The 23,576-nt window shown below is 35.9% G+C and overlaps 1 protein-coding gene across 1 annotated transcript in view; it reads left to right on the top strand.

Moving 5' to 3' along the window:
• Positions 1-23,576, top strand: part of SPTLC3 (serine palmitoyltransferase long chain base subunit 3) — a 148,947-nt gene that overhangs the window by 22,015 nt on the left and 103,356 nt on the right. Inside the window, exon 2 of the mRNA XM_006921585.2 lies at positions 5,712-5,897. Within this exon, the coding sequence (XP_006921647.1) occupies positions 5,712-5,897 (186 nt within the window). The remainder of the gene's footprint in view (positions 1-5,711; positions 5,898-23,576) is intronic.

Genomic DNA, 23,576 nt, shown 5'->3' with positions numbered 1-23,576 from the left:
TCCTCTTTAACCTCCAATTTCTTCTTCCCTTCATACTTGCTATCTCCTAGTGGACCCCATTCTCTCATATCTTCCTATGTGTAAGAATTGGCCAAGGCCCTATACACATTTTTTCTCTTCTTTTCCTAATATTTCTTTAAAAGCAGCACCATCCATTCTAACAGTTTCATTCATCATCTCTATTCAGATTTAATTCAAATTATGACATTTAATAAGTGCTTACTCTGTCACAGGTTCTTTGCATATAGTATCCAAATTAATTTTCAAAACGACCCATATTAGCTCCATTTATACTTGAGGCATTTCAGGGCAAGGTCATATAGTTAGCAAATGAAAGTGCTTGTATTTGAACCCAGGCAGTCTCACTCCTGTGCAAACGCTCTCCAACTTTATGTTCTATGTACCATCAAGACTCTCTCAAACATTTGTCAGGAAGCCAGGACTGATCACCTAATGTGATATGTTCCCTTCATTTGTGTCACCCTTATGACATTTACTTTTTACTCTGTGTTATGGTCATTTACACTAATTTCCCTCCCATACCCCACACACCATTATCCTACTGATTCTGAGAGAAAGGGACCATATTTATTGATTTCATATGCCCCTTAATATTATCCTAGGACAGTGCAAAATGGCATCCAGTAAAAGACCTGTTAATTTAAACAGAAGAGTAATTGTCTGTAAAAGTGGATCTTACCAGCATGCTCAACATCTTATTTATTTCCAGATGTGACAGGAATACAGGAAGTAAACGAGCCCCAGGCTGTCACTGTGTCCCAAATGATCAGGCAATCTGGAAAAGATGATTCAGGATCTATTCATTTTCAAGGCTGTGAAAGAAAAAGTAGAACAAGGAAAGCATATTACAGCTTACCATGCTGTGTCAGCCTTAGTCAGAGAACTTATTAAACAAAATTTTATACTTCATTTACTTTGATAGGGCAAATGCTCATATTTCAAAATAACTTTCTAACCTCAGTTAAAAACCCTACTCATGAGGTGTGACTGATTTCAATTTTAAATAAAAAAATGTAGTAAATGAGTCACTTTCCATCTAATTTAGAAAGACCTGTGTAGTTCCAGATAACTTTGTTCTTCATAAAGGTATCTCATTTTCTCTCTGCCAAATAACATTACATTAAATTAAATTGAAAATAAAATTATAAGAGAAAGAGTAAAGTAGATATTGGTTTGGGCTAATGGACATTGTTGAAATTTCTCTGTGTTTTAACTATTTTAGAGAACAAATCACACACACACACACACACACACACACACACACACACACACACACACACACGTTTCACAAGCCCAAACTGTGCACTCAACTGAAGGTTTTATTTGCATCTAGGTAGACATTCTATTATGTACAGTGCAGGTTTGCCTCAGAGACAAGTTAAGCAGAAATGCTCTGCTTGTTTTGGCCACATATGGAGCTCAGAAATGGATGTGGGGCCAGGGAAAGAAAAAGGGAAAATCTACTGATCCTCACAGGATAACTTTGAATGTCCTGGTAGTTTATGTCTTCACATGTGCCCACATAGCTCAGCCATCCTCTAAGTCATCAGTCCCCAACCTTTTTGACATCAGAGACCAGTGTTCCTATGAGAATCTAATGCCTGATGATCTGAGGTGGGGCTGAGGCAGTGACGCTAGCGCTGGGGAGCAGCTGCAAAAACAGATGAAGCTTCTCTTGCTCGCCTACTGCTCACCTGCTGCTGTGTGGCCCAGTTCCTAACTGGCCACAAACAAGTACTGGTTCACAGCCTACAGGTTGGGGACCTCTGCTCTAAGTCACTCTAAGGAATTAATTTGTGAGCAGGCTAAATCGAGTTCCTGAAGTCACCCACATTGTGTCCCCTTCACTCATGTGTCTTCCTCTGTGGTGACCTTAAAAGCAATGGGTCCCCAAATCCTGTCCCAAGCCCACTGCTCTTCTCTTTTTATAATTTGTCCTTTTTCACATTCACCTTTAACCATGGCTTAAACTTTGCCTCATAGTAACGAACTCCCAGATCTTCTACTTCAACCAGTGCCTTTCTTTTTTTCGTGCATTCCTAACTGCCTGGCAAAGAGTCCCACTTCTATGAACAATTATCACCTCCAACTTAGGCATGTCCCATACATACTCACTGTCTTCCTCTGCATAAGCAGCCCTCCTAATTTCCTGTTTCTTACAAACAATATTATAATGCTTTTGAAGATACTTTTTATTTTCTTCTTCCTTTACATCATACCTAACGAATCACAAAATTTCATCAAATCTTCCTTCATGAGAATCTGTATCCCTTTTGCTAAAATTGGGACAAATCCAGGAAGGAAGGAAGACAATTGTGTATCTTCATGATATGGAAGAAACCAGGAGGTAGATATCACCTGGAATGCTAGAGACAGATGCAATCCAAAGGTCAAGTGTAGAACAGAGCCAAAGAGGGGAGCCAAAGGTTGGTACTAGAATAGTAAGATCAGCCATCCATCAGCCCCATAGGACTGGTGGAAGGACATAGTGAGAGGGAGGACATAGTGAGAGGGAGGACATAGTGAGAGGGAGGTCAAGAAGTAAGGAGCAGGAACCAGGTCTGTCTTAGTACTCTTTCAAGCCCTAGAACCTAGCTCATTGCTGGTTCATTGTAGGCACTCAGTAAATGCCCTATGTTCCCAAACGTGATGCATTTGTTATAATCCTTCTTTCATCTTTTCTTTAAGACCTCATATTAAGCAATGCTTTCTCATTTTTATTATTTCAGAACACCACATAGTGTTTGGGGACAACATGTTAGAAAAGAGCAACATTCATCAATGCTAGTTTGGGGTGTCTAGCTAGATATAATGGGTAAATAATAAATAATAAATAATGGATAAATAAGGAAGCATGAAATTTTAATAAGATTAATAATAATTTGTGGGGTTTTGACTTAATAATTCAAGTGTTAGATGTCATTGTAAAAAGGCTTTTTAAAAATTGTTTTAAAAACAAGTAATATCAACATCAAAAATATTCATCTACCACGTAGTTTTATTTTTGATGGTCATATAGTTTGTGGCTTGGTGACTAAGTCATAGAGGTTCTAAAAATACTTCATCTCAAACAATGTGGAGGAAACTGCAGTGGTGGAATAAAATGATGCTTGTGTTGACAAAGACTATGTTAGTGAGAAAACCAGCATTTCTGTTAACATAATTTTACATAACATGGCATTCTAAATATATGCATAAGATAATACATTAAATATCAGTAGACATTTGCCAATTTCAATTTCCTGTAAATCACTAAAAGTTATATGTTCTAAACAGTAAAAATAGATTCCCCATTTCCCAGTTGAGATAATCCATAAGAAATGTTGTTAAATGAAATAATGAATTAAGGTATAAATACTTATTAAAAGCTAAAACTTAAGCAGTAGCATTAGGAATAGCTTATTCACTAATCCATTGAGCCAACACTGATTGAGCTACTATGTACAAATTAATTAAACAGGAATTAGAATGGTTTGGTACTAAAAGTCTATTTTCCCCTGGAATGTTGCCATCTAAAATAAAAGAGGAAAATACTTTAGTATTTTATTATAAAAAATTTCAAAAAAAGTGAAAAATTATTTAACAAATATCTATAATATCCATCTAGATGTAACAGTTAATAACATTTTTCCAGAATTGTTTCATGTATATATTTTACTTTTGATGGACCATTTGAAAGAAAATTGTCGTTGTCATAATGCTTTACCATCCCCCTTAATAGTTCGGTATGCATCTACAGAGATTAAAACATTCTCCCATGTAACTTTAATACTGTCACTTCTAACAAAATTTATAAATCCTTACTAAGATATATTTCCAGTCCACATTTGGATTTCCACAATGGTTCAAAATATGTATTTTACCAGTTTTTTTTTTAACAAAAACAAAAGTTTCAATGAAAGAACACACACTGCATTTGATTGTGTCTTTTAAGTCTCCTCCTCCACTCTTATCTTTTTTTCCTGCTTAACACAAGTATAATTGACAAATAAAATTGTATGTTTGAAGTGTACAATGTATATTTTGACCTAAATATATGTAGTGAAATTATTACCACAATCAAACTAATGAACATATCCATCACTTTACCTAGTTAAAAATTGTGTGTGTGGTGAGAAAACTTTAGATCTACTGTTTTAGCAAATTTCTATACTGTACAGTATTAACTACAGTCACCACACTGTACATAGATACCCAAAACTTATTCATCTTATTACTGTAGTTTTGTACTTTTTGACCAACGCCTCACCATTTCCCTATCACCATTCCATTCTCTGCTTCTGAATTCAGCTTTTTTTCAATTCCACATATAAGTGAGATCATACAGTATTTGTCCTGTGTCTGGCTTAATTCGTTTAGCATAATGTCCTACGGGTTCATCCATGTTGTAGCAAATGGCAGGATTTCCTTCTTCTTTATGGCTGAATAATATTCTTGTGTGTGCATAACATTTTCTTTATTCATTCATGCATTAAATGACATTTAGATGGTTTCTATATCTTGGCTATTGTGAATAATGCTGCACTAAACATAGGAGTGAAGATATCCTTCAAGATACTTATTTAATGTCCTATGGATATATACTATGGATTTAATGTCCTATGGATATACATATAGAATTTCTATTTCTTAATTTTTTGAGGAAACTTCATACTATTTTCCATAATGGTTGTACCAATTTTATAGTCCCACCAATTGTGTACTAGGGTTCCCTTTTCTCTACACTCTTGCTATCTCTTGGTTTTTGATGACAGCCACCCCAATAGGTGTGAAGTGATATCTCATTATTCACAATTACATTATTCAATGCAATTTTGATTTGCATTTCCCTGATAGTTAGTAATGTTGAGCACCTTTTCATATACCTGTTGGCCATTTTTATGTCTTCTTTGGGAAAATGTCTATCTGTTTAGGTCCTTTGCTCTTTTTTCAATTGGGTTATTTTTTTTTTTTTTTACTTGTATGAGTTTCTTTTATGGTTTGGATATTAATCCCTTACCAGATATATGGTTTGCAAATGTTTTCTCCCATTCACAAGTTGCTTTTACATTTTGTTGATCATTTCTTCTGCTGTGCAGAAACTTTTAGTTTGATGTAGTCCTATTTATTTATTTTCACTTTTAAAAATCAAGCCAGTTGTCATTCAGAATATTACATATTGTGGATTATTTTATTGTTTCCTCATGAAGTGATTTACCTGTTCTTTTATCCTGTTATTTCTTGTAAAATGGAAGTGAGATATAAAAACTTAACTAAATTCAACTTAAATGTTTCATCAGTATATTGACTGTTTCATCATGATAAGAGCATAGAGTGGCTTGTTTTTCCAACATTTATGATAAAATTTGATCACCTGGTTAAGGTAGTAACCTCAGGTTTGTGACTAGGTAGTAACCTGAGTGATATTTTGGCATCTTGCAAAAATCCCATTCCTCATTAGTTTTTTACTTAATGGACTTAGAACCTGTTGAGAATTTTTACTTGAGTCAATTATTTTATCAGGGGCTTGTAAAATAAATTTACATTTCTGATTACCCTCTTCAGTGATCAATTTCCAATTTTCTTCAAGTAGCTTTTACAATCTTAAATATGTTCTTTGAAATCTAAAAGGTTGAAAGTCCAAAATTTTAAATATCATACTTTATTGCAATTGGAGAGTGCTAATCTTTGATTTTCTTTTGTGTTCTCAGCAAAATGGGAAGCCACATTTTTACAATAAGCCAATTGTTGAATCCTTTGAGGAAGCACCTCTTCACGTTCTGGTCTTCACTTATATGGGATATGGAATTGGAACTCTATTTGGCTATCTCAGAGACTTTTTGAGAAGCCGGGGAATAGAAAAATGCAACGCAGCCGTAGAGCGAGAAGAACAAAAAGTACGTATGTGCATCTTCCTGGATCTTTGTCAATGCTATTCTTTTCTAAAGTGCTCTTTTTCATAAGTGTTGATGCACGTATGGATTCTAAAAAGAGTGAGGAGCTCAGAAAATACTCAGGGTAAATTCTATTCATCTCCACTCCCTAGGTCCCCTCCCCTGTGTGTTCATGGACTTGTTGTTTATGAATATTTACTGAGTAACTACTATTTCTCAATACTGAACTAAAGCTTTTCTCATACATTACCATACTTAATTTTTATAACAACCCCATGAAAAAGATTAAAATACTATTTTAAAGATTTAAAAAATCATAATATAAGAGCAAGGCACATGAATGGGACTGCACTCTGTCCTTCTACTTGTAAGGTAAGTATCATTTATGTTTTATCCTGGAATAGAAAAGTATGTCTGAATGAAATGTGCAATTTTTATTTCATCTAGATCAGGGCTTTTCAGCTTTGGTACTATCGATATTTTGGACTGGATAACTCTTTGGTATGGGAGGCTGCCCTGTGCATCATAGAATTTTTAACAGCATTTCTGGCCTCTACCCGCTAGATACCATTAGCACTCTCCCACACATTTGTGACAATTGAAAATGCCTCCAGACATTACCAAATATCTCATGGACTACAAAATCACCTTCGATTTAGAAGCACTGATCTTGATACTTTCAATAATTAAACTGTAAGAGTCTACATCATCCCCTTTTCGCATAGAGCTAAGAGAATAACCTGAGAAATATTCAGAGGTATGCAAAGAGCCTGCATTTTGTTAACATGTTTTCCAAACTGGTTCAAATGATTTATGATGCCATGAATCTCTTTTTTCTAAAAATTGCTTTGGAGTACTATGAGTGTGGGCATGAATCATTGACATGATGAAGTTTTAAACACATCTAAGCAAAGAAGATAGATGAGGCATGAATTTCAATGTAATTAAAGAACCTCAAATCCTATAACGTAGCAATCAGTATCCATGATAAGATAAACACTTATGACAGTAGTTCATCCATGAACAAATCATGTAGAACATTTTTTTTTAGAAATGCATTAAGTCAAGTGTATCATGTTCAGGAAAAAATCAGGCCAAGTTTTATTATTACATCTCTCCTCTTATTTAGCAAGTATTTAAGCACATGCTTTATACTGAGTAATAGGTGCTAATATACACAGAAGAAAAGACAGTTTCTACCATTAGAGAATTTGAAGTTTGGTTTGCAAAAACAGACTTGTGAGCAAAATATATGAAAAAAAAAAAAGTGATCATGGGGAGAAAGGTAATGTGGGAAACTGGAATCTGTGTCCTGTGATTCTCTTAGAAAGTCAGGAAGTTACGGTGCTGGGTCTTGAATGGTGAGCAGAATTTGCCTAGCGAGCAAGGGTGCAAAGGAAAACATTCTTAGAGGAGGTTACTGCTTGAACCAAGGCATTCATTAATTCATTAAACAAGTCAAAATTTTTTAAGCATGTATTTTGTATCTCTAATCTAGAGATATTAAAATAACAAAAGCAGATATAGTTCTTGCCTACAGGGAGCTAACCAAAAAAAAAAAGCAATTGCAATTGAATTTGATAAGACATATCATTGAGATAATTAGAGCACATCAAGGAAGTGAAGAAGAGAAACGTCGAAACTGAACTTGGTTTTCACTGAAAGCTTTTGAGAGGAGGAGAAAGTTAAATTGAGATCTGAAGTCTGAAGAGTAAGTAGTAAGGCAAAGAGTGGGGCAAGATGGGACTTAAGGAATCTTTAGGCAGAAGAAACATGGTGAGAAATGGCTCAGAGGTAAGAGAAAGCATTGTACATTCAAGGAATCAGGGAGTTCCAATGACTGGAGTATTGTGAGTGAGAGTGGGAGTATGTGGGGAGGATTGTTTGAGAGGCAAGTAGGGGCCAGACTATAATGGTTTTTTATAAGCCATCGATATTTATTATAAGAATAATGAGGAGGCATTGAAGGATTTCAGGCAGAGGAATGCAGATTTACAGATTAGAAAGATCATGTTCACTGCCTTTTGAAAAAAAGATTGCAGGAGAAACCAGTTAGGAGGCTGATGCAGAACTTCAGGTTAAAAAAAATCTTGATCAGAACCTGGACTGAAACCAAGGTAATGATAACAGGGATGGTGATAAGCGATAAGATCAAGAGATGTTTAAGAAGATAGGCATGATCGGTTTGATGAGGAATTACAAAGATGGACAAATTAAAGACCTCTGGAGAAAAGTCTTGGACATTGTGACATCTTCAGTATATCTTAAGCAGATTAACATTAATCAATGCCACAGAAGTAGGTGAGATCTCCCAAGGAAGGTCAGAGAAAAAAAATAGAAAGGGTGAGAAGAGAACAAAAAATAATAGATGTTAGAGATGGAATTCCAATTCTAGACTAGAAGCAAAATGGCAATAGAAAAGCTGTATAATAGTTTGAGAAAGAGGTCATTTGGGCTTGAACTGGAAAAGAAATAGATGAAATGAAGAAAAGGGAATTAATTTTAAAGATATTTGGGAGGTGGAATCAACAAGTCTTGGTGGCTGAGTGTATAGAATATAAGAGGGAGGAAACCAGAGCAATCCCTAATTTCTACTTTGATCAGATAGGAAGATGATAGTGGCATACCTATCACAATGAAATGGTCTTATTTTGGCAAAAAGATGGCTACGAACACAGTTTTGAGGATATAAAGTTTTTTGAATGGTAAAGGCTTTAGAAGCAGTTGTACAAGTTTCCCAGTCCTAGCAGAGATGATAATGAAACTGGGAAATTGGGAGGAGAAATCGAGTTCCTCTTGGGCATGCTCACAAGGATCTCCATAGCTCCTCCTTGACACCAGCTTGTTTTGCTAGAAGCTCTTATATCCAATCTGCCTGCACCTCAAGTGTAAGTAGCATGCATCATAAATCAGCCCATTCCAGAATATCTGTTGGAGCAAAGGGTGAGTCAAATATAAATTTGTCAAGTGTGGCATGTCATGGCTGGCTTAGGCTTCAGATCTGACATCTATTTTCTAAGCCGTTTCAATATTTTTGCTCTATCAACCCAAGGAGGCTAGTCATTTTGTTTTTTTCTAAAGCATGTCTTACATTTCAAGCAAATATATTGATATATATGCAAGTTGGTTCTCAACAATGTGGACTCTAAGATGGAGGGTTGAGGGCAGGAAGATTATTGAAGTGTGCTTCTGGGATCAAGATGGGGTAGGTGAATTACAATACAGTTATAGCAAAGGCAACGGTGGATCCCACTGAGGGAATTCTCTAGATTAGGTACCCTTCAGAAGAACTAAGGCAAGGGAGTTGATCCTTCAATGATGATAGATAAGGGCTGCCACCAGAGGGGAATGTGGTCTTGAGCCGGGCAGCAACCTTCATTGAGCTGTCAGCCTCCAACACTCTCAGCTCACGGCCTGTACTGCAACACCTGTCACTACTGCTGTAAGAACTGCTGGAACCACCTCCCAGGGGGAGACATTATATTTAATAAATCTGTGTCTTTTATTTCTCTATAAAATAAGTTATGTCCTTCCTGTTTGATCTCTGTGAAGTGGAGATCAGTCAATTGACTCACCTTAGTAGATATTCCTTTTACATGGCACCCTTTAGAGATGTAGAGGCTTTCTGAGTAACAAGTTCTAATAAACTGCATTAGCTGCAAACATTTTTATGGGACTCATTCACTTCACTCTATCTTCAGACTGATTTTTATCCTCTTAATACTGCACCCAGCCCCATGTTTCTGAGAATATCCTTGCTCTGTATTACTAAGCTATCTGAGGGACATCTTGAATTCTTTTTCTGGAAACATGGAATGTGCTGCTTTTCAATAACTCATAGTTCTTTTTAGCAGAAATTAGCATTATTCTATTGTAAAAGGTGATCACTGGGAATGCATAATAGATTGCCCCATAAGACAAACCAACCATTGTTGATACCACGAAAGAGCACATTCATGAAGTGGTGGTAGACAAGAGTGATTATGTTTTTTAAATATCATAAATGGATATTCTTATTTACGATTATTCTCTTTAACTCTATATTCATTTAAAATTTTATCTTATTTTTGACAAAATTTTATATATTCAAGGTGTACGACCTATTTTTATATACATAGTGAAATAATTGCTACGGTCAAACTAATGAACATGTCCATCTCTTCACTCCTTTTTTCTTAATCAAATATATCATTTATTAATCCAGTTTTCCTATTTTCCCTCTCACTGGGAAGACTTCTGTCATACCAGACTATCCATTCAAACCTAAGTGTTGCCCCAAATTTAGAATCTCTTTTTGCTTTTTTTTCCTTTTTGATTTCTAGCCCAAATTCCCTGAAATTGAATCCAAAACATGAAAGTTGTGCTTATCCTCTTTTTCGGAATCTCTTGATTTCTGATTCACTTATTATAAACTAAATAAAAAGAGTAGAAAAATCAAAATCTCCCTCTAAGAGAGCACTGAAAGCACTAGAGGCCTGGGGCACCTGGAACCTCCCATAGATTCCACTAACAGTCAGAAGACAGTGGCAAGGAAAAGGACAATACAGATATAAGGTTTAAATATTTTTGCTTATATTCTCCTTTTAAATCTTAATTTTGGGGTCACATATTTTTTAAGGCAACTTTAGAGCTGAATCACAGTTTATTAAAGACTTCTAGATAAATTACTTTCTTAATGATGTAATGGTCCAACTTCGCAAAACCCAGAGGTGGATGTCAGTAAATATAATCAGATGGATGTCAAACATCATCAGAGGCTTTGAAAACTACATGCAAAGCCACATTTCTCAGTTCTTATGGTTTGGTAATGGGGTCAGCAAGACCCATTCCAGATAGCACAAGCCTGTTATAAAATATTTTAATTGCAATTTCACATTCGCATTAGATCTAGATAGTTCTCAGTGCCCTTACAAGTAAACCCCAGACATTTCTGGCACATCCCCAGAAATTTTTACTCGTACATAAAAGAAAGCAAATTGAGCAAGTTGTAGCTGTAGAAAAATTTAAGACACAACTCCAGATATTTGCATGAATTAAAACTTGCCCTTTTACATTATATTTTACATCTGATGCAACAGCAAGATTCACCCAGAGACTTTCTTCCAAGTAATTTGAAGGATGGGGCACACTAAGGCCACTGGATGTGTGATATGGTTTTGTCCAAAGCAAACAGATGGTTTAAGCACTGATCTTCCTGTTTGGACTTGGGTGGGTCCAATATCAGAAAGCTTCATTGGGGCTTCCCTGGGAACTTAACATTTTAGCCAGCAGCTTGGAGGATGATAATATTAGAACAGTGCTTCTCAGTCTTGTCTACATATTGGAATCACTTTAGAAGCTTTAAAAGCAACTCATACCTGGGCCTTACCCACAGGTATTCTAATTTAATTGGTTCATCCTGCATCTTAGTTGGTGGAGTTTATAAAAGCTTCCCAGGTGATTCTCATGTATGACCCAAGTTGGAAACCAGTGTTTTAGAGCAATGCGTCTCAAACTTTTCTGTGCATACAAATGGTCTGGAGATCATGCAGATTCTCCTTTAATAGTTTTGAGGTGGGGCCGAGATTCTGCATCTCTAACAAACTCACAGGTGGTGCCAGTGCTGCTTGTCCAAGGACGAGACGTTGATTCTTACCATTATCATATGAGTGCTTATTAGAAATACAGAATTTCAGGCCAAGTCTAGAATTTCTGAAGCAGAATCTTTAGTTTATCATGATCCTCAGGTGATGTGGCCACACGTTAAATTGTGAGAAGCATTGCTATTCTAGAGGTTCTCAATATGAAGTTCAGTTATGACCTGTGTTCAGGTGTAAATAGTGTTCTAAGACTAAATTTCAATATGGTGGTGAACCCTGACACCAACAAGCAATTCTTGGACTAGTAGGGTGTCCAATAATTCAACTCAATTCTGATACTATCTACCCAGAGACAGAATCAGATTCAACAGGTTAAAGATTCGGTTCTACAAGACTGACACACCGTACCCTCCCTTGGCCCCTGTCCAAAACACACACACACACACACACACACACACACACACACACACACTCATGCTTCAGATGCCAGGCACCAGCTTAACTTGTGCTCTGACTGGCTATAGATTGAAGGTTCTGATAATCCTTTCCTTGGACTTCAGACTCCAGTTGCAAGTCACGATTGTTACCTGTATTTTTGATTGACTGGCTATAAATCAGAATGTTCCAGACCCCCTCCTTGGGTTTGGTTAATTTGCCAGAGTAGCTCACAGAACTCATAGAAATGTTTTACTTTCTAGATCACTAGTTTACTGTAAAAGTATATAACTCGGGAACAGCCAAATTGAAATGGTGCATAGGGCAAGGTACGTGGGATGGGGCATGGAGCTTCCATGCTCTCTCCAGTATGCCACTCTCCTGGCACCTTCATGTATTCACTAACCCATTAAGTTTTTTGAACCCTATCCTTTTCAAAAATTAATTAATTAATTTTTTATGGTGACACTGGTTAACAAAATCCAATAAGTTTCGGCTGTATACTTTAACAGTAAGTCATACATATGTTTACACTGTGTTCACCTCCCATAGTTAGATTTCTTTCTGTCACCTCCCCCTTACCCTCTGGTAACCACTAGATTATTGTCCATGACCATGAGTCTCTGTTTATTTGTCCTGTTCATTTGTTGTTTTTAGGTTTATATCCCATGCATAAGAGATATCATGTTATTTTCGACTTTTTCTGTCTGGCTTATTTCGATTAGTATGATTATCTCGAGGTTCATCCTTATTGTCGCAAATGGCAGTATTTCGTCTCTTCTTATGGCTGAGTAATATTCCATTGTATATTTGTACCACAGCTTCTTTAGCCAATCATTTATTGTAGGACACTTTGGTTGCTTCCATGACCTGGCCACTGTGAATAATGCTGCTATTAACATCGGTGTGCAAATATCTTTTTGGATATGGGTTTTCAAGTCTTTGGAATAAATACCCAGTAGAGGGATTGCTAGACCATATGATAGATCAATTCTTAGCTTTTTGAGGAAACTCCATACTGTTTTCCGGAGTGGCTGTACCAATTTGCAGTCTCACCAGCAGTGTAAAGGAACCCCACCCTTTTGAGGTTTTATGAATGTTTAATTACATAGTCATGATTGATTAAATCTTTGGCCAGTGGCAATTGATTTAAACTTCTGCCCCTCTCCCTGGAGGTTGAGGGGTAGGACTGAAAATTCCAACCCTGTTTGGGTCCTATCCTTAAGTATTTTTCAAAAGTCACCTCATTAATACTGCTCCCTGTTCCTGGAGGTCGTGATTCCTTCATTTTAAGCTCTTTCTGCTCCCTGTTCCTGGAGGTCGTGATTCCTCCATTTTAAGCTCTTTCATCCTCCCATACTCCCCCATTCTGCTTTTTCCTTCTCCTATTCAGGTTAAATTTCATGAACCTTTATACACCTTCAACTGGATTCACCCACCATACTGATGGGTCTCCCTTTAAATTTAGGATCGCTAGCCTTGAGATGGCCTTCTGCTAATCACATCACATTACCTTAGTACATTTAATCAGCAGTTCTTCTAGATGACTATTTCATACTTTCTCCTTTTCTTCCCAACTTCCAACACTTCTCGACTTTCCGCTAATAATGTTGCTTCCTATTTCATCAAGGAAATAGAAAAAAGTCAGAACTTCCATATACTTCTTCAGCCACCACTTATCTGCACCTGTGCTCACACTCCTCACCTCTCCATACCTCTCATGACCATGGAGTAGATGTCTGGTCTCCTATGTAGGCCAAGCTTTCCACCTATACACTGGATCCCATTCATCAGCAATCACTCGTGATTGACATGTCCAAAGCTGTGTACTTGAGTTTTCCCTCCAAACTCATTCCTCTTAGTCTTTCCCATCTCAGTAAATGGCAACTCCATCAGTCCAGATATTCTGGCCAAAAAACTTAGAGTCATCCCTGATTCTTTTCTTACATCTGTCCACAAATACTACCAGTTCTATGTTCAAAATGTATTTATTTTTCAACTGTTTCTTACCACCTCTGCTGCTAATGGCTTTGTCCAAACAACCACCTTCTCTTGCCTAGATGTACCCTGCTTCCACCTTTGAATCCCATAGTCTCTTCTCAATTACCAACCAACATGATTCCTTTAAAACTTAAGTTAGGTCACATGGCATCTCTAGGCAAAATCCTATAATGCCTTCTCTTCTCACTCAGAGTAAGAGCCAGCTAGCGAAGGCCCTGTGGAACTCAGCCCCTTCTTACATATCTACCTTCATCTCCTCTGCTTCTTGGCTCTCTCACTGTGCCTCAAACCCCTGCACTCCTTCCCTCTTTCCCAAGAACTGCTCACATTTACCTGCCTCAGGGATTTTTCTTGTTTTCCCCTCTTCCTGGAATGGTCTTCCCTTAGGTATCAGCACAATTCACTTCGTCACTTTCTTGACTTAAATGTCACTAAGAAATCAATAGCTTTAAATGCAGCAGAAATCACTGGCCAGTGAAATATCCAATCTCCCCAACTAGGCTCGCTTCCAAATACCTTTGAGCTGCTTCTAAAAAGCAAATGCATCCTTACAAGGGATGGATATTTTTCACAATTGCATCTAGCCAAAGAGCATGTGCCATAGGTTGGGAAAATAATTCCAAAATCAAATTCTAGAAATATAATGTAAAATAAGGCCATCAGTAAAATCAGATCACAACCTCCCCACAGTAAACACTCAGGTCAACATTTATTTGAGTATAAATATTCAAATATCTAAATAAATATATGCATATGTACACATATATGTATACACATATGCATGCACAGCTATTTTCTGGTGTATCATAAAAAAAGTTAGTCAAATCATTTTTTTAAATTCTTCTTGTATAATATAGACCTCCCTGCTTCCCTTAGCAAAGAGGAATCTACAGAAGTAAGCGGGGTTGATTGATTTTGTTACAGTAGAGCTTCGTTAATGCATATACCAATTAGTACTAAGCCAATGTGAGGAATATATAACAAGTCCTAATGAAGAGACCATCCTCAAAGTCATGTCTTTTTTTTCTTTTCCTTTTTATTTTGGAAATAATGAGTAAAAGTAATCTTTTTGTGCATCTTTTCTGTCTTTTTGTGCCCTTAATTACACATATGTTCATTTGCACTTACTCTGTCTTTTCCTTAACTTAAATGAGATCATATCATACATATTGTGTGACTTGCTATTTTTACCTAACTTTATGCCTGGATATTTACATACCAGTATAGGACTACCCCATTCCTTTTAATAATTGCATGATTGTGTTACATAATACAGATATATGATTATTTCTTTATATTCCCACATTGTTATTATTGCAAATAATTATTTAATGAGCAGCATATGTATTTATTTGAGGATAATTCCTAGAAGTAAATTTCTGAGTCCAAGAAATGTATATTTTAAATTCTGAGAGATTGGCAAATTTGCCTTTCAAAAAAGGTTACCTATCTAGACTCTAGTCAGCAGTACCTGACAGTGCTTATTTCCTTAACAGCACTTGATACGTTGATATTATCAACATATTTTTTTATTTTTGTCAATCTGATAGGTAAATATATTTTTGTTCTTATCTTAACTTGTATTTTCCTGATTAATAATGAGATTAGTCTTTCCCATCTCAGTAAATGGCAACTCCATCAGTCCAGATATTCTGGCCAAAAAACTTAGAGTCATCCCTGACTCTTTTCTTACATCTGTCCACAAATACTACCAGTTCTATGTTCAAAATGTATTTATTTTTCAACTGTTGAGCTTCTTTTCATATGATTATTGATCATTTATACTTGCTCCTCTTCAACTGCCTATTCATATCCTTTGCCCAAAATTTTATTAAATTTTTTCCTTACTGATTTAGAATGCTTTCTATATATACTTATATCAATAATTTGTAGGTTAAATGTATTTTAAATATTTTTCCAATTCTGTTTCTTGGCTTTTAATTTTTTCTCTATTATATTTAGCCATACATACATTTTAAATTTTAAGTCATATGTTTCAAACATTTCTTTTATGTTTTCTTTGTTGTTGTTTTTGTTATTTTTGTTGTTATTTTTTTCCTTTGAGGAGGGGGAGTCAATTATGTTTAGGAAGGAATTTTTTATCTTAAATTTATAAGAAACTTTCCTATAATTTCATTCAGTATTTTTATGATTGGGGTGTTTATTTACATATTTAATCCATAAATCAATCTGAAGCTTATTCCTATCTGCTGTGTGATATAGGAAGACTTTTTAAAAGAGATTTTTAAATTGTCTCAATATCATTAATTGAATAGTTTTTTTTAGTCCACTGATTTGAAATATTGATCTATTTGTCTAATTTTCAGGTAAATACACAAGTTTTTTGCAATTTTGAAAGATTTTTTCCTGTGTACACTTTAGAATTATTGGGTATTGAATTTTAAGAAAAGAAACTGTTGCCATTTTAATTAGCAAAACATTAAATTTAAAAAAATTATTATATTTATTGGGGTAACTGGTTAATGAAATTATATAGATTGCAAGTATACAATTCAATAATATGCCATATACATACTGCATTGTGTGTTCACCACCCAAAGTTACACTTCCTCAATCACCATGTATTTGACCTCCTTTACCCTTATATATCTCCCCTACCCCGTTTCCCTCTTGTAACCACTAAACCGTTGTCTGTGTCTATGGGTTTTTGTTTGTTTATCTTATTCATTTGTTGCGCTCAGTTTTACATTACACCTACAAGTGAAACCATATGGTTCTCATCTTTTTCTGTCTGACTAATTTTGCTTAGCATGATAATCTCATGATCCATCCATGTTGTCGCAAATGATAATATTTTATCTTTTCTTATGGCTGAATAATATTCCATTGTATAATGTGTACTACATCTTCTTTATCCAATCATCTGTCAAAGGGCACTTCAGTTGTTTCCATGTCTTGGCCACTGTGAATAATGCTGCAATGAACATCGGGGTGCATACTAAATTTATAGGTATAGATCAACTATGGAAAACTTGACATCTTAATATTTAGTCTTCTCATTCAGAACTATGATGTGTCTCTCTATTTATTTCTTATGTTTTTAAATAAAATTTTATAATTTTCTTTATTCTAAAGTTCTATCATTTTCTTTTATAATTTACTCATAAAATCATTACTTGGGTACAATTTTATTTTTTATTATGGTGATATTTGAATGTGGTCTTTTTTCCTATCCCATATTCTAATTAGTTATTGATGGCATATAGAAAAGCTATTGATATTTTCATATTAATTTCAGATGTTATCACCTTAATGAAGTCTCTCCTTAGTTGTTAGTTTCTTAGATAGTTGTATTGCAATTTCTTATAATTTTCCATGAGTACTGTGAAAAACTATATATTGTTTTTTTAGGTCCATTACAACAAATTTGTTAATTATGCTATTTGAATCCTCTAGGCTTACTTAATTTTTGCCTACTCAAGCTTATAATTTCTGAGAAATGTGCGTTAATGCCTTCCACTGAGACTGTGGATTTGTTAGGTTTTTCTTTTTCTTTTTTTTAAATGTATTTCTATGTAACTGGCAGATATTTAAAAGTCCATGGCCCCTATAGTTCTCAGTGGATTTTTCCTTTTATCATGCACTTATCTTGTACTCTATTTTCCCTGATAATAATATTTATACATTTATCTTTTGCCAAGAGTCATTTATTTATTTTCAGTCTTCATCATTTTCAGAAAATGCATCTCTTATAAGGAGCATATAGATTTATTTTTATAAGAAATGTTGAAGCTTCTATATTTTAATAAGAATATAAATTATGAACAGTTACTTGAACCATATAAAATTGTTTTTATAGGTCAAAAACAGTTAATCATTAGCAATTCCATAGAGTTGAACCTAATATTTTAATTACTTGTGTGTTTAAACTTATCTTGGCCATCTTTATATTTTACATTCATATTTTCTGTTGGTCACTTATTTTCTATTTTAATTATTTCTCCTTTCATACCTTTAGTACTTTTGATTGAGTATTGTTTGTTCTGCATTTTTTTTTTTCTTTTCACTGTTAGGAAGATGTATACAGAATTTTCCCCTACTACTTTTTAATGGTCTTCTTTGAATATTTAACACATATATTTAGAAATTTAGATATCATTATTCAATAACTAGAGTCTTCTCCTAGACAGGAGAATTCAATACAGTTTCACTTTCTTTCTCCCACATACCCATTCTCCAGGTTGATATTTATTCATTAATTTTTCTTTTCTGTTTCTTTATATTAAAACTACTTGGGCCAAATTATATTCCTTTGCTCACATATATAAAACTACTTGGGCCAAATTATATTCCTTTACTCACTATTTTTCCTGGCATCTCTTGTCTTCTTCCTTAGTTATTTCATTATTTTTGTTGAGGTGCATGCTCAGTTATTACAGAAAATGCCTATGGAAGTTAAACTCATGATTCTTTTCATATATTGAAATGTTTTTATTTGGCTTCTCATTTGATTGTTGGCTTGGCCGAGTACAAGGTTTTAAGTTCAAAATAAATTTCCTTCACAATCTTTTACACCACTGCTACCTAGTAAAAGTCCAAGCAATCTCTTATTCCCTTGTATACAAACTGCCTTTCCCCCTTTTTCTGAACATTTTTAAGATTTTTTTTTTCTTATCCTTGGAGATCTGAATTTAACCAGGATGTATCCTGGTATGAGTTTTTTACTTATTTGCTCCATTCAGTACCTGATAGCTTATTAACATCTTGGGATTCAAACATTTTTTCCTTTCTGGAATTTTCTCCCTCCTCCTTCTCTTCCTTCACCTGCTTTTCTTCAGCTTCCACTTCTCCTCTTTCTATTCCTCCTTTTAATCTTGCAACTCCCATTAGGGAGATTTTGGACCTTCTTATCTGAATCTGTTCTTTAAATCTCTTGACTTTTCCTTCATATTTTCTTTTCTCTGTCCTGTCTCATTATGGCTTGGAAAAATTAGTCAATTTGCTATTCTAGTTTATTAATTTACTTTTCAGCCATGTTCATTATGCTTTTAAGTATTTCATCTTTTTCAAGGATACATTGTTTTGTTGTATCTCTCTAAAGATATTATGTATATATAATTCTTTTTCTGTTTGCTCTATTAAGTCTTTTTACTAGATGTTAATTCTTCTGCTCATTGAATTTGGTGCATCTTGTTACGCTAGTTTTCCTTAAATAGTAGTGACACTTTGTATCATGCTCATTTTTTATTTAAGAAGACTTACTTGCCCACATATTCACCTATCTTGGGTGATTATAGAAGAGAAATAAAATGAGTTGCCAGGACCAGTGGCTTGTGTTCTAGCTGTGTGGGCTCCCCACTTCTCTACATGGGAGTACTGCTCTTCTGTTCAGCTCTTGTTGCCTACCACATGCTTTGTCCTGTGGACAATATTACCACTTCTGACCCTTTAACCTAATAAAAGGAAGACAAAGAGATCTAGCTTTCTAGTTATTCACCCTGAGTATCAACTTCTTGCCAGTATTGACTCTCAGCATGAAACTCCCCTATAGGTAGCTTATGTCCACACCAGTCTTCTCTGCAAATGTTTCAGAGCTATGATTTTTTATGGTCTTATTTCTCCATTGATCAGATCTTATTTATGTTCTACCTTTTGTGATCCTTCAATATTTCTGACTCATAATGATACTTGATTGTCTTTCTAGGCATTTTTAAGTTTATTTTGTTTTTATATTGCAATTTTATTTTTTACAGTTGGCATGAAATATTATATTAGTTTCGGGTGTACAACATAGTGTTTAGATAGTTACACAACATACTAAGTGACCACCCTGATAAACCTAGTACCCATCTGACACCATACATAGTTAATACAATATTATTGACTGTATTCCTTATGCTATACTTTATATCCCCATGACTATTCTGTAACTACCAGTTTGTACTTCTTAATTCCATCCCCTAAGTTAATTGATCATTCTTATAACCAATGTTTTCAACTCTGCATCTGGTAGATCGCTTGTATTCATTTCGTTTAGTTCTTTTTCTGGAGATTTGTTCTGATCTTTCATGTGAGACACTCTTCTTTGTCTCCTCATTTTGGCTGCCGCCCTGCATTTGTTTCTATGTTTTAGGTAGAGCTACTAAATCTCCCAGTCTTCGTAGAGTGGCCTTCTGTAGGAGGTGTCTTATGAGGCCCAGTAGCACAGTCTCCCTGGTCACTTGAACTAGGTGCTCCGGGTGTGCCCTTGTGTAGACTGTGTGCCCTTCTGTTGTAGTTGAGCCTTGATTATTGTTGGCACATCAATGGGAGGGATTGACCCTCGGGGTTGATTGGTTGTGAGAACTAGTCATGACTACATTGGAGGAGATGTTGTGCAGGGGCTAACCTTATGGAGTAGGATTTTCTTTAGCAAAGCTCTGGTGACTGCTGAGTCTGTCCTTTGGGTGTGTCATTTGTAGAGGTGGATAGGTGGTTCTCTGCTGTGGTCTGAAGCTTGCCACTGGATGTGTTGGTTCAGGGCCTCTTGTGAGGGGCTCTGGTGCAGGCCCAAATCAGCCATTGTCTTTGTCCTGCCTGAAGCCTCATGGTATGAGCTACAAAATGATCTGCAAATGGTTACCATTTGTGCTGGACTTGGAAGTGCCTGGGAGAGACTAAGCTACAAACTGAGGCCGGCTGGCACTAGTGCTGGGTTTGGGGCTGCTTAGCAAGAGGTATAGGACACATCAAGGCCAGCTTGTTAGGGATTGGTGAACTTTTGAGAGATTTTAGGAAATCCCATAACATGAGCCAAGACAGGCCATTTATATGGAAAAGCCACTAAAAGTGGCGTGGGTGGGCCTGCAAGTTGGATAGGGCAAGGTCTCAGGGAATCACCAGAGAGGGATCAATTAGGTTGGCTAGGTTGATGGAGACTCAGATATGGTGCCTGTAGGAGGGCTCAGCAAAGGAACAATGGCTTCTGTCAGCACTTCTGTCTGAGAGAAAGCTCCTCCTCCAACCCTCGCTCTGAATGAAGCCAGCCAATTCAGTTCCTGAGCATATATGTCCCTGGCACATTTCAAGCTGCTGCTCCAGTGGCTGGAGTTCAGAGTGAATGAGTCCATCAGCAAGTAAGTTTATGTGCAGGCCCTTTAAGAGGAACACCTGAAACTCCAGCTGCCCTCTGTTTCATTTGGACACAGTCTCTGCTGGTTTTTACAGCCAGAAGATATGTGGACTTCTGTCCCCAGCACTGGAACCCTAGGGTAGGGAGGCTGATGAGGGCTGGGGATCCCTTGCTCTTTAGGGTGTACTTCTACAGCTGAGATAGCCCTTGTGATCTTTAACCGCCACACTTGGATGTAGGACCATCTCATTCTGTGTCTCTGCCCCTACTACCAGGCTTGAGGTGGTTTCTCCTGTATATCCTTTGTTATAGAACTTCTGTTCAGCTAGATTTCAGGTGATCCTCAATGTAGTTTAGTTGTAATTTTGATGTGGTTGTGGAGGAAGCCAGCACAGCATTTACCTACTTTGCCATCTTGACTGGTAGCCAAATTTATTTTGTTTTTAAATTTGCTTTTAAATCTATTTTTTGTCACTTCACAGGACCTTTAGATGAATGAAGAGATACATACAAGCACCGAGTATGCCATCTTTATTCAACCGCCCTCTAATTTCTTAATAAGAAAAATTAAATTTAGCCATTTTACTTTGTTTCTCATACTTCAAAGAACTGTTTATAATACAGTTACCCTTTTTAACAACAACAAAAACACAAACGTATTTTATTATTATTCTGAGAATGGCTGTTTCCCAAAAGGAAATAATGATATAAAATTAAATATTAGGTGAGAACAGAAGTGTCAATGTAGGGACAAAGGAATAACTAGTGTTTGATAATGATTCTTTCTCTCTTTACAAGTCCATGATTCTATTTGCTAATGAATGGGCCTGTACTGAAATCAAATAAGAAGAGGGACACTTCCAAATCTGGTGGTATTTTTTACAATAGGCCATGGATATGTTCTCTTCAGTTCCTTATAAACACTTGGCCCTGCAGCATGATTTATTGAAAAGAGCATTGGTTTTACAATGAAGTACACTTCTCAATTTGTCCGCTAAAAGTTTCTGCCTTTCCATCGACTTGTCTATAAAACTTGGTTAGAAATATCTGTAACACTTAGAAAATTATAAAGTACCCTGTAAGCTTAAAAGTGGAAAAAAGAAGATTGTCATATTGCAGAAGAAACAGCCATTTTTGTAGCTGCATTTTTAGGCTTTGCTCAATCCCCCACACCCTACCCCTAGAGTGATTGTATCCTTATAGCCTGGGATTTACTCTCACATATAGTCATTTGTATCAGGAAGAAGAATAAAGAGTAAGTAGGTTATGTGACAAGTTAAATCTACAGATAGATAGATAAAGATAGTGCAATGCCATTGCAATGCTATCCTATTACAATGCTTCTGTTTTGCAATATCTAGTCCAGGTTCATTTTCTGGTATAGTTAAAATGCTGTGGGAGGCTTACTTGAGACTAGAGGACACTGACCTATTGAAGGTGTTGACTGTTCCTGAAGAAACCTCTCTGATGCTCAAAGGAATGGGGTGGGGTGAAAATCCACCCATGCAGAGGTAGGAAGCCTCAGAGGTGCAGAGGAAGAGGAGGAGGATGCCCCCTTTTAAGCAAGGCAGTTCTTTTCTGGACCAGATCTTGAATTCTAAGTATGTTTCCAAGCTTAATTTTCCCTCTCAAAAACATGTAGACTGCCAAGTTTGATTTTCAGATCTGGGTTAACACTCACATTCTCCACAAAGTAATGGCTCTATGTGGTTAAAAAGCTTGCCATCTATTTTACAGAGAAGTTTCAAATACCTAATTAATAAAAATTTCTTTTGAATGTGAAGGCCATTCTCTAACAGAAAGTCTCCTCTAATCCTGCAGAATTAGTTAGAATCTCTGTATCCTGCCTTACAAGCATTTATCTCAATTAAGAGCTAGCTGCCGGTTTCCTCATAGGTAAAAAAATTTGGCTCTCTGAGCCAGGAGCCAGAAAGGTTGAGGACTTCTCCTCTCAGGAGACCATGAAGGCACATTTTTATGAAGCATCAATGGTAGGAAGCTCCGGGTTGTTTACTCAAGTCAATACCAAGTTCCTTATGATGAGTGGACACTCCTCTATGGTCTGGCTATCATTTGGCCCTAGTTTTCCATGTTGTGGGTCATATTTTTTGCTATCATTGGTGTTTTAGATGGAAGCCTGGACAGGCTAAGGCATGTGCCAGCCTAAGGTCCCTCTGAAGTGACTACTAGGATAGTGAATGAAGCAGGAGGTTGACCTGAATTCAAGTCATTCACTTTGCTATGTCCGACTTTTCTCACATGTCAAATGGGTATTTGAACCCTATGATTTCAATGTCTATTCTGCCCTGGTATCTTATACATCTTGTGGTTCTATGTCTGAAATTAATTTTGTTTTAATAATATAGACATAATTTTTTGGTTCTTTTCTATAAAAATATTTGTTTTTCTAAATCAGCTGTTAAGTTTTCTCCTAAACCAATTGTTAACTTTTTTTCTGAGTAAGATTTCTTATAAAATCTAAAGCTATAATTTCATTCAGAGTCCAGAAAAATTATTTACAGACATACTTGTCTCTTTTTTCTGATAGGATGAGTTTATATGATGTATTTCAAATTAAAAAAAATAGAAATAGAA

This window comes from Pteropus alecto, unplaced genomic scaffold (genome assembly GCF_000325575.1).
Source record: "Pteropus alecto unplaced genomic scaffold, ASM32557v1 scaffold45, whole genome shotgun sequence".
NCBI lineage: Eukaryota > Metazoa > Chordata > Mammalia > Chiroptera > Pteropodidae > Pteropus > Pteropus alecto.
This window is presented reverse-complemented; position numbering and strand designations above follow the sequence as displayed.